Source organism: Ovis canadensis, chromosome 15 (genome assembly GCF_042477335.2).
Source record: "Ovis canadensis isolate MfBH-ARS-UI-01 breed Bighorn chromosome 15, ARS-UI_OviCan_v2, whole genome shotgun sequence".
Lineage (NCBI taxonomy): Eukaryota > Metazoa > Chordata > Mammalia > Artiodactyla > Bovidae > Ovis > Ovis canadensis.
This window is the reverse complement of record NC_091259.1, coordinates 89,241,700-89,254,762: the sequence shown is the minus strand read 5'-3', so window position 1 is coordinate 89,254,762 and position 13,063 is coordinate 89,241,700. Positions and strand designations below refer to the sequence as shown.

At 40.2% G+C, this 13,063-nt stretch overlaps 1 protein-coding gene across 1 annotated transcript; it reads left to right on the top strand.

Annotated features, from left to right (window-relative positions):
* Positions 1-514: 514 nt before the first annotated feature.
* On the top strand, positions 515-1,780 carry LOC138420505 (olfactory receptor 5B12-like). The gene is made up of 2 exons (XM_069553743.1): positions 515-1,405; positions 1,727-1,780. The coding sequence occupies exons 1-2, from the start codon at positions 515-517 to the stop codon at positions 1,778-1,780; spliced, it is 945 nt and encodes a 314-aa protein (XP_069409844.1).
* The last annotated feature ends 11,283 nt before the right edge of the window (positions 1,781-13,063 follow it).

The window sequence follows — 13,063 nt, the reverse complement described above, 5'->3', positions numbered from 1 at the left end:
CCCTATTACCTGTGAGACTATTGAAGTCTTGAACATGATATATTAGAATTTGTATTACTAGAATAAAATACTGCTCTTGATACACCAGTGGTAACTGCAATGAAATGAACTGAATTAATTACAGTGATCTATTTTATTGCATGAATATTCTGTTTGAAAATCTGAATGGAAGGATAGCAAATCTAATTTTAATTAATTTATTTACTTTTCTTTTTTGGCCATGCCATGTGGAATATGAGCTCTTCATTCCCAACCAGGGATCAAACCCACACCATCTCACTGGAAGCATGGAGTCTTAACCACTGAACCACCAGGGAACTCCCCTAACAAATTTCATTTTTAACAGATCTCTGCAGTGATTTTGCATAAGTCTCTCTGTTCTTATGCCCATGTTAAATTCAGAAAATTTGGATATAAAGCATAACTTGAATGCAATTATGGTTCTGAGCTCAGTTGCTACCTGAAGCCTCTTTTCTCATTGATATAGTGCATTTTCATACTATAAATAACCCCCATGGAGAACAGCACAGTCGTGACTGAGTTCATTCTTGCCGGGATAACTGATGACCCACAGCTGCAAATCCCGCTCTTTCTGGTGTTCACGCTCATCCACCTCCTCACTCTGGTTGGGAACCTGGGGGTGATCACGCTGATCCTGCTGGACTCTCGTCTCCACACTCCCATGTACGTCTTCCTCAGCCACCTCTCCCTGATGGACTTTGGTTACTCCACAGCCGTCACTCCCAAAGTGATGGCTGGCTTCCTCATGAGAGACAAGGCCATTTCCTACAATGCTTGTGCCATTCAGCTTTTCTGTTTTGTTGGCTTTCTTGTTGTGGAAACTTTTCTCTTGGCCTCAATGGCCTATGACCGTCACACAGCAGTGTGCAAGCCACTCCATTACAGCAACATCATGACAGCAAGGGTGTGTGCCTGGATGGTCGTGGGGTGCTATGCCTTTGGCTTTCTTGAGGCCTCCATGCACACTTGGAACACATTCAGTCTCCCTTTCTGCAGATCCAATGTGATTGATCACTTTTTCTGTGATGTTACTCCCGTCCTGGCTCTCTCATGCTCAGACAGCAGCAGAAGCGAGATGGTGTTTTTTATTCTGGCAGGATTCAATATCATCTTTACCGTTATGGTCATCCTGGTCTCCTACCTGTTTATCTTTGTCACCATTCTGAGGGTGCGCTCATCTGAAGGACATCGGAAGGCCTATTCCACCTGTGCTTCCCACCTCACTTCCATCTCCATCTTCTATGGGGCAGGCGCCTTCATGTACCTACAGCCCGGCTCCCGCCATTCCATGAGCACAGACAAAATAGCGTCTGTGTTCTACGCCATAGTCATTCCCATGGTGAATCCGCTGATCTATAGCCTGAGGAACAAAGAGGTCAAGAGAGCCTTAAAAAAGGCTGTGGGGACCTTGAGAATGAGCTTATGGTTGCTGGGGTGAGGGGAATGAGGGGAAAGAGATAATTAAGGAGTTTGGGATGAAGACGCACGCACACTGCTGTATTTAAAATGGATAAAGGGCCTACTGTAGGGCACATGGAACTCTGATCAATGTTATGCAGCAGTCTGGATGGAAGGGGAGCTTGAGGGAGAGTGGATATATGTGTATGTATGGCTGAGTCCCTTCACTGTTTATCTGAAACTATCACAACATTGTTAATCAGCTATCCCAATACAAAATAAAAAGGTAAAAAATAAAATAAAATAGGACCTAAAAATGGCTTTGGGGAAAGCAAAATCTTCAATAAGACATATATTTTAATTATATATGTACAACAGTATGGTTTCATACAGGTCATATCAAGCTAGGGAAAATATTGACTTGTTATGTCAACAATTATAAAAATGTTTTTACATCCTTTCTCAAGTTCTTTTTAAGTCTAGGAAGCAAATGTGTTGACAAAATGAGATCTCAGGAATAATAACATTGGGAGAATCAATCATGAACCTATAATTCATATTTTTAAATTTCCCTTTTAATTACTTTTATTGTATATTTGTTTCCATGGTCATCCACACTTTCATAAGCACATTTATGCTCACCCGCATATTTAAGTACATGCTCACATGTACCTTATTTATACAAATCACATGTAACTCACACACCTATGTGTGGACAGAAAAATGAATTCAAGAGACAAATGGGATTCACCTTTTTTTAATATTATAATTTGAAGCCATGATTTTGGTGTCTGATACCACATTCTTAAATATAAACATATATACTTTTAAATAGAAATAGTCATTTTCCATGTCATTTTATTTTATTTTATTTTTTAAAATAAATTTATTTATTTTAATTGGAGGTTAATTACTTTCTAATATTGTATTGGTTTTGCCACACATCAACATGAATCTGCCATGGGTGTACACATGTTCCCCATCCTGAACCCCCCCCTCCCTCCTCCCTCCCCATACCATCCCTCTGGGTTGTCTCAATGCACCAGCCCCAAGCATTCAGTATCATGCATCGAACCTGGACTGGCTATTCATTTCATATATGATATTATACATGTTTCAATGCCATTCTCTTAAATCATCCCACCCTTGCCCTCTCCCACAGAGTCCAAAAGACTGTTCTATACATCTGTGTCTCTTTTGCTGTCTGGCATACAGGGTTATCACTACCATTTTCTAAATTCCATATATATGCATTAGTATACTGTATTGGTGTTTTTCTTTCTGGCTTACTTCACTCTGTATAATAGGCTCCAGTTTCATCCATCTCATTAGAACTGATTCAAATGTATTCTTTTTAATGGCTGAGTAATACTCCATTGTGTATATGTACCACGGCTTTCTTATCCATTCATCTGCTGATGGACATCTAGGTTGCTTCTGTGTCCTGACTATTATAAACAGTGCTGCAATGAACTCTGGGGTACACGTGTCTCTTTCAATTATTATTTCCTTGGTGTGTATGCCCAGCAGTGGGATTGCTGGGTCATAAGGCAGTCCTCTTTCCAGTTTTTTAAGAAATCACACTGTTCTCCATAGTGGGTGTACTAGTTTGAATTCCCACCAACAGTGTAAGAGGGTTCCCTTTTCTCCACACCCTCTCCAGCATTTATTGCTTGTAGAGTTTTGGATCACAGCCATTCTGACTAGCATGAAATGGTACCTCATTGTGGTTTTGATTTGCATTTCTCTTATAATGAGTGATGTTGAGCATCTTTTCATGTGCTTGTTAGCCATCTGTATGTCTTCTTTGGAGAAATGTCTATTTAGTTCTTTGGCCCATTTTTTGATTGGGGTCGTTTATTTTTCTGGAATCGAGCTGCAGGAGTTGCTTGTATATTTTTGAGATTAGTTGTTTGTCGGTTGCTTCATTTGCTATTATTTTCTCCCATTCTGAAGGCTGTCTTTTCACCTTGCTTATAGTTTCCTTTCTTGTGCAGAAGCTTTTAAGTTTAATTAGGTCCCATTTGTTTATTTTTGCTTTTATTTCCAATATTCTGGGAGGTGGGTCATAGAGGATCCTGCTGTGATGTACGTTGGAGAGTGTTTTGCCTATGTTCTCCTCTAGGAGTTTTATAGTTTCTGGTCTTACGTTTAGATCTTTAATCCAATCTGGGTTTATTTTTGTGTATGGTGTTAAAAAGTGTTCTAGTTTCATTCTTTTACAAGTGGTTGACCAGTTTTCCCAGCACCACTTGTTAAAGAGATTGTCTTTAATCCATTGTATATTCTTGCCTCCTTTGTCAAAAATAAGGTGCCCATAGGTGCATGGATTTATCTCTGGGCTTTCTATTTGTTCCATTGATCTATATTTCTGTCTTTGTGCCAGTACCATAGTGTCTTGATGACTGTGGCATTGTAGTAGAGCCTGAAGTCAGGCAGGTTGATTCCTTGAGTGCCATTCTTCTTTCTCAAGATTGCTTTGGCTATCTGAGGTTTTTTGTATTTCCATACAAATTGTGAAATTATTTGTTCTAGCTCAGTGAAAAATACCGTTGGTAGCTTGATAGGGATTACATTGAACCTATAAATTGCTTTGGGTAGTATACTCATTTTCACTATATTGATTCTTCCGATCCATGAACATGGTATATTTCTCCATCCATTAGTGTCCTCTCGTTTCTTTCACCATTGTTTTATAGTTTTCTATATATAGGTCTTTAGTTTCTTTCAGTTCAGTTCAGTTCAGTCTCTCAGTCGTGTCCAACTCTTTGCGACCCCATGAATCGCAGCACACCAGGCCTCCCTGTCCATCACCGGTCCCCGGAATTCACTCAGATCCATGTCCATTGAGTCAGTGATGCCATCTAGCCATCTCATCCTCTGTCGTCCCCTTCTCCTCCTGCCTCCAATCCCTCCCAGGATCGGAGTCTTTTCCAGTGAGTTAATTCTTCGCATGAGGTGGCCAAAGTACTGGAGTTTCAGCTTTAGCATCATACCTTCCAAAGAAATCCAGGGTTGATCTCCTTTAGGGTGGACTGTTTGAATCTCCTTGCAGTCCAAGGGACTCTCAAGAGTCTTCTCCAACACCACAGTTCAAAAGCATCAATTCTTTGGTGCTCAGCCTTCTTCACAGTCCAACTCTCACATCTATACATGACCACTGAAAAAACCATAGCCTTGACTAGACGGACCTTTGTTGGCAAAGTAATGTCTCTGCTTTTGAATATGCTATATAGGTTGGTATAACCTTTCTTACAAGGAGTAAGCATCTTTTAATTTAAGTAGATATATTCTGAAGTATTTTATTCTTTTTGTTGCAATGGTGAATGGAATTGTTTCCTTAATTTCTCTTTCTATTTGCTCATTATTAGTATATAGGAATGCAAGGGATTTCTGTGTGTTGATTTTATATCCTGCAACTTTATTATGTGCATTGATTAGCTCTAATAATTTTCTGGTGAAGTCTTAGGGTTTTCTATGTAGAGGATCAGGTCATCTGCAAACAGTGAGAGTTTTACATCTTCTTTTTCAATTCAGATTCCTTTTATTTCTTTTTCTGCTCTGATTGTTGTGGCCAAAACTTCCAAAACTATTTGAATGGTAGTGGTGAAAATGGGCACCCTTGTCTTGTTCCTGACTTTAGGGGAAATGCATTCAAATTTTCACCATTGAGGATAATGTTTCCTGTGGGTTTGTCTAGATAGCTTTTATTATTTTGAGGTATCTTCCTTCTATTCCTGCTTTCTGGAGAGTTTTTATCATAAATGGATGTTGAATTTTGTCAAAGGCTTTCTCTGTGTCTATTGAGATAATCATATGGCTTTTATTTTTCAATTTGTTAATGTGGTGAATTATCTGGGTCGTGAAGATCTTTTTGGTACAGTTCTTCCATGTATTCTTGCCACCTCTTCTTAATATCTTCTGCTTCTGTTAGGTCCAGACCATTTCTGTCCTTTATCGAGCCCATCTTTGCATGAAATGTTCCCTTGGTATCTCTAATTTTCTTGAAGAGATCTCTAGTCTTTCCCATTCTGTTCTTTTCCTCGATTTCTTTGCATTGATTGCTGAAGAAGGCTTTCTTATCTCTTCTTGCTATTCTCTGGAACTCTGCATTCAGATGCTTATATCTTTCCTTTTCTCCTTTGCTTTTCACTTCTCTTCTTTTCACAGCTATTTGTAAGGCTTTCCCAGACAGCCATTTTGCTTTTTTGCATTTCTTTTCCATGGGGATGGTCTTGATCCCTCTCTCCTGTACAATGTCACAAACCTCATTCCATAGTTCATCAGGCACTCTATTTTTCAGATCTAGGCCCTTAAATCTATTTCTCACTTCCACTGTATAATCATAAGGGATTTGATTTAGGTCATACCTGAATGGTCTAGCGGTTTTCCCTACTTTCTTCAATTTGAGTCTGAATTTGGTAATAAGGAGTTCATGATCTGAGCCACAGTCAGCTCTGGTCTTGTTTTTGTTGACTGTATAGAGCTTCTCCATCTTTGGCTGCAAAGAATATAATCAATCTGATTTTGGTGTTGACCATCTGGTGATGTCCATGTGTAGAGTCTTCTCTTGTGTTGTTGGAAGAGGGTGTTTGCTATGACCAGTGCATTTTCTTGGCAAAACTCAATTAGTCTTTGCCCTGCTTCATTCCACACTCCAAGGCCAAGTTTGCCGGTTACTCCAGGTGTTTCTTGACTTCCTACCTTTGTATTCCAATTGTGGAAAATTCTGAAAGAGATGAGAATACCAGACCACCTAACCTCTTCTCACCTCTTGAGAAATCTGTATGCAGGTCAGGAAGCAACAGTTAGAATTGGACATGGAACAACAGACTGATTCCAAATAGGAAAAGGAGTATATCAAGGCTGTATATTGTCACCCTGCTTATTTAACTTCTATGCAGAGTATATCATGAGAAACGTTGGAGTGGAAGAAACACAAGCTGGAATCAAGATTGCCGGGAGAAATATCAATAACCTCAGATATGCAGATGACACCACCCTTATGGCAGAAAGTGTAGAGGAGCTAAAAAGCCTCTTGATGAAAGTGAAAGAGGAGAGTGAAAAAGTTGGCTTAAAGCTCAACATTCAGAAAATGAAGATCATGGCATCTGGTCCCATCACTTCATGGGAAATAGATGGGGAAACAGTGGAAACAGTGTCAGACTTTATTTTTGGGGGCTCCAAAATCACTGCAGATGGTGACTGCAGCCATGAAATTAAAAGACACTTACTCCTTGGAAGAAAAGTTGTTATGACCAACCTAGATAGCATATTCAAAAGCAGAGACATTACTTTGTCGACTAAGGTCCGTCTAGTCAAGGCTATGGTTTTTCCTGTGGTCATGTATAGATGTGAGAGTTGGACTGTGAAGAAGGCTGAGCGCCGAAGAATTGATGCTTTTGAACTGTGGTGTTGGAGAAGACTCTCGAGAGTCCCTTGGACTGCAAGGAGATCCAACCAGTCCGTTCTGAAGGAGATCTACTCTGGGATTTCTGTGGAAGGAATGATGCTAAAGCTGAAGCTCCAGTACTTTGGCCGCCTCATGCGAAGAGTTGACTCATTGGAAAAGACTCCGATCCTGGGAGGGAATGGGGGCAGGAGGAGAAGGGGACAACAGAGGATGAGATGGCTGGATGGCATCACGGACTCTATGGACATGAGTCTGAGTGAACCCCAGGAGATGGTGATGGACAGGGAGGCCTGGCGTGCTGTGATTCATGGGGTCGCAAGGAGTCGGACACGACTGAGTGACTGAACCTAACTGAACTAAATGTGGTGAATTACATTGATTGATTTGTGGATATTGAAAAATCCTTGCATCCCTGGGATAAAGCACACTTGGTCATGGTGTATGAGCTTTTCAATGTGTTGTTGGATTCTAATTGCTAGAATTTTTTAAGGATTTTTGCATCTGTGTTCATCAGTGATATTGGCCTGTAGTTTTCTTTTTTTTCGGGCATCTTTGTCAGTTTGGTATTAGGGTGATGGTGGCCTCATAGAATGAGTTTGGAAGTTTACCTTCCTCTGCAATTTTCTGGAAGAGTTTGAGTAGGATAGGTGTTAGCTCTTCTCTAAATTTTTGGTAGAATTCAGCTGTGAAGCTGTCTGGACCTGGGCTTTTGTTTACTGGAAGATTTCTGATTACAGTTTCAATTTTTGTGCTTGTGATGGGTCTGTTAAGATTTTCTATTTCTTCCTGGTTCAGCTTTGGAAAGTTGTACTTTTCTAACAATTTGTCCATTTCTTCCACGTTGTCCATTTTATTGGCATATAATTGCTGATAGTAGTCTCATGACCCTTTGTATTTTGATACTATTTCATTTAAATAATTAATGTTCATGCCAATCATCCTTGCTATAGGTTATTACTGAGTGCTTTTATTTTATTCTCTGTTCAACAATAATAAACATCATCAAATGGGCATCTTTATCTCAGTTTTCATCTTTATCAACTCATAATCCAGAGTAATATCTCCATGTGATAATTTTAATGAAAAAAACATTGCAGAGTATTAGACAAGGGAGATAGTAATGTAAGCATATTTTAATTTACTGAAGTAAAAATAACATTTAGTTTTACAGTCAGACTTGACCCTTTGTCTTCAGATGCTCATCTCAGGACACATTTTATGCGTCTTCCTGCCCATATACAGTCAGGGCACCAACTGACAGATCACCATTCAGGCTCAAAGTAGAGGCTGCTCTGATTGTCCTTATGAACCTCTAAGAATAACATAGGCTAGCTTTAATAAATTTTTTATTTTTATTTTTTTTCTTATTTTTTGGTGTGCTGGGTCTCCGCTGCTCTGTAAGTCTCTCTAGTTGTGTTGCATGGGCAGATCATGGGCTCCGGGCACATGGGCGTCAGTAGTCGCAGCCTGTGGGCTCAGTCGTTGCCATTTCCGAGCTCTAGGGCACAGGGGCATCAGTAGTCGCAGCCTGTGGGCTCGGTGGTTGCCATTTCCGAGCTCTAGGGCACAGGATCATCAGTTTTGGCAAATGGGCTTACTTGCCCTGGGGCTGGAATCGTCAGACCAGGAATCAAATTCATGTCTCCCAAATTAGCAGGCAGATTCTTTACCACTGAGCCAAGAGGGAAACTTTAGCCTAGCTTTTAAATTGGGAATATTAGACTGCAGATATGATAATAGTTATAAAGATAGCTCTTAAAGTGAAAATAGTACCAATTCAAATGATTCTAAAAAGGATTTATTTGACTTATCTATTCTCTATGTATTGTTTTCTATTGTGAATATTTCTTTCCATGCTAAATGATTTAGAATACATATCAGTTCAGTTCAGTTCAGTCACTTAGTCGTGTCTGACTCTTTGCGACCCCATGAATCGCAGCACGCCAGGCCTCCCTGTCCATCACCATCTCCTGGAGTTCATTCAGACTCACGTCCATCAAGTCCGCGATGCCATCCAGCCATCTCATCCTCGGTCGTCCCCTTCTGCTCCTGCCCCCAATCACCCCCAGCATCAGAGTCTTTTCCTATGAGTCAACTCTTCACATGAGGTGGCCAAAGTACTGGAGTTTCAGCTTTAGCATCATTCCTTCCAAAGAAATCCCAGGGCTGATCTCTTTCAGAATGGACTGGTTGGATCTCCTTGCAGTCCAAGGGACTCTCGAGAGTCTTCTCCAACACCACAGTTCAAAAGCATCAATTCTTCGGCACTCAGCCTTCTTCACAGTCCAACTCTCACATCCATACATGACCACAGGAAAAACCATAGCTTTGACTAGACGGACCTTAGTCTGCAAAGTAATATCTCTGCTTTTGAATATGCTCTCTAGGTTGGTCATAACTTTTCTTCCAAGGAGTAAGTGTCTTTTAATTTCATGGCTGCAGTCACCATCTGCAGTGATTTTGGAGCCCCCCAAAATAAAGTCTGATACTGTTTCCACTGTTTCCCCATCTATTTCCCATGAAGTGATGGGACCAGATGCCATGATCTTCGTTTTCTGAATGTTGAGCTTTAAGCCAACTTTTTCACTCTCCTCTTTCACTTTCATCAAGAGGCTTTTTAGTTCCTCTACACTTTCTGCCATAAGGGTGGTGTCATCCACATATCTGAGGTTATTGATATTTCTCCTGGCAAACTTGATTCCACCTTGTGTTTCTTCCATTCCAGCGTTTCTCATGATGTACTCTGCACAGAAGTTAAATAAGCAGGGGGACAATATACAGCCTTGACGTACTCCTTTTCCTATTTGGAACCAGTCTGTTGTTCCATGTCCAATTCTAACTGTTGCTTCCTGACCTGCATACAGATTTCTCAAGAGGCAGGTTAGGTGGTCTGGTATTCCCATATCTTTCAGAATTTTCCACAGTTTATTGTGATCCACACAGTCAAAGGCTTTGGCATAGTCAATAAAACAGAAATAGATGTTTTTCAGGAACTCTCTTGTTTTTTCCATGGTCCAGCAGATGTTGGCAATTTGACCTCTGGTTCCTCTGCCTTTTCTAAAACCAGATTGAACATTAGGAAGTTCACGGTTCACGTATTGCTAAAGCCTGGCTTGGAGAATTTTGAGCACTACTTTACTAGCATGTGAGATGAATGCAATTGTGCAGTAGTTTGAGCATTCTTTGGCATTGCCTTTCTTTGGGATTGGAATGAAAACTGACCTTTTCCAGTCCTGTGGCCACTGCTGAGTTTTCCACATTTGCTGGCATATTGAGTGCAGCACTTTCACAGCATCATCTTTCAGGATTTGAAACAGCTCAACTGGAATTCCATCACCTTCACTAGCTTTGTTCATAGTGATGAAAATATATATTTATTTTAAAACAGTGGACCCATACATGGGAAGAATGAAATATGTATGCTTTCATGTTATGTCTCGAATCTAGTATTGAGGCTCCTGTGGTTTGACTTGACATGCCAGCATGTCCTGTCAAGGAATGACAGAGATAGTCAAGTGTATATCCCTCAGAACCAAATAGACATCAGTTCAATCCCTGGGTCAGGAAAATCCCCTGTAGAAGGGAATGGCTACCCACTCCAGTATAATTGCCTGTAGAATTCCATGGACAGAGGAACCTGGCAAGTTACAGTCCAAAGGGTCACAAAGAGTCAGAATTGACTGACTGACTAATACATACACATACACACACAGACACACACACACACACACAGACAGACACACACACACAGAGACAGACAGACACACGCACACACACACAGAGAGACAGACACACACATGCACACACACACAGAGACAGATACACACACACACGCACACACACACACAGTGACAGACACACACGCACACACACACACATAGAGACAGACACACACACACACGCACACACAGATAGACACAGACACAGACACAGAGAGAGAGAGAGAGAGAGAGAGAGAGAGAGAGAGAGAGAGAGACCCAAATGAGAGACCACAGCAATAGATTGTCCCAAATGATAGGGATAGTTTTTCCTTTTGGAGTAAAGAATCTAGAATCTTCATTTTCTAGGAATTTTCCTTGTGAAGTACTAAGCCCCTCTGGAGTATTTCAAGTGTGAAGAATCATTTTGACTACCCACTTTGCAGATCCCAGTGTAAAAACTAAAATGTTGAGCTCCTTGTTAAAAATGTATGACAATTTTAAGTTAGCAAGAGCAGAGCTTTAAACTCAGACCAGGACCTTCTCAACACAAGGTCTGTGTGGAGGCCCCAGATTCATGGTCAGGAAGCCCCCTGGAGTCCTCCTCATCTTTTTTTTTTTTTTAATTTAATTTAATTTAATTTTTATTTTTATTTTTTTTTAATTTTAAAATCTTTAATTCTTACATGCGTTCCCAAACATGACCCCCCCTCCCACCTCCCTCCCCACAACATCTCTCTGGGTCATCCCCATGCACCAGCCCCAAGCATGCTGCACCCTATGTCAGACATGGACTGGCGATTCAATTCTTACATGATAGTATACATGTTAGAATGTCATTCTCCCAAATCATCCCACCCTCTCCCTCTCCCTCTGAGTCCAAAAGTCCGTTATACACATCTGTGTCTTTTTTCCTGTCTTGCATACAGGGTCGTCATTGCCATCTTCCTAAATTCCATATATATGTGTTAGTATACTGTATTGGTGTTTTTCTTTCTGGCTTACTTCACTCTGTATAATTGGCTCCAGTTTCATCCATCTCATCAGAACTGATTCAAATGAGTTCTTTTTAACGGCTGAGTAATACTCCATTGTGTATATGTACCACAGCTTTCTTATCCATTCATCTGCTGATGGACATCTAGGTTGTTTCCATGTCCTGGCTATTATAAATAGTGCTGCGATGAACATTGGGGTACATGTGTCTCTTTCAATTCTGGTTTCCTCGGTGTGTATGCCCAGAAGTGGAATCACCAGGTCATAAGGTAGTTCTATTTGCAATTTTTTAAGGAATCTCCACACTGTTCTCCATAGTGGCTGTACTAGTTTGCATTCCCACCAACAGTGTAGGAGGGTTCCCTTTTCTCCACACCCTCTCCAGCATTTATTGCTTGCAGATTTTTGGATCGCAGCCATTCTGACTGGTGTGAAGTGGTACCTCATTGTGGTTTTGATTTGCATTTCTCTAATAATGAGTGATGTTGAGCATCTTTTCATGTGTTTGTTAGCCATCCATATGTCTTCTTTGGAGAAATGTCTATTTAGTTCTTTGGCCCATTTTTTGATTGGGTCGTTTATTTTTCTGGAGTTGAGCTGCATAAGTTTCTTGTATATTTTTGAGATTAGTTGTTTGTCAGTTGCTTCATTTGCTATTATTTTCTCCCATTCAGAAGGCTGTCTTTTCACCTTGCTTATATTTTCCTTTGTTGTGCAGAAGCTTTTAATTTTAATTAGATCCCATTTGTTTATTTTTGCTTTTATTTCCAGAATTCTGGGAGGTGGATCATAGAGGATCCTGCTGTGATTTATTTCTGAGAGTGTTTTGCCTATGTTCTCCTCTAGGAGTTTTATAGTTTCTGATCTTACATTTAGATCTTTAATCCATTTTGAACTTCCAAACTCATTCTATGAGGCCACCATCACCCTAATACCAAAACCTGACAAAGATGTCACAAAAAAAGAAAACTACAGGCCAATATCACTGATGAACATAGATGCAAAAATCCTCAACAAAATTCTAGCAATCAGAATCCAACAACACATTAAAAAGATCATACACCATGACCAAGTGGGCTTTATCCCAGGGATGCAAAGATTCTTCAATATCCGCAAATCAATCAATGTAATTCACCACATTAACAAATTGAAAAATAAAAACCATATGATTATCTCAATAGATGCAGAGAAGGCCTTTGACAAAATTCAACATCCATTTATGATAAAAACTCTCCAGAAAGCAGGAATAGAAGGAACATACCTCAACATAATAAAAGCTATATATGACAAACCCACAGCAAATATTATCCTCAATGGTGAAAAATTGAAAGCATTTCCCCTAAAGTCAGGAACAAGACAAGGGTGTCCACTTTCACCGATACTATTCAACATAGTTCTGGAAGTTTTGGCCACAGCAATCAGAACAGAAAAAGAAATAAAAGGAATCCAAATTGGAAAAGAAGAAGTAAAACTATCACTGTTTGCAGATGACATGATCCTCTACATGGAAAACCCTAAAGACTCCACCAGAAAATTA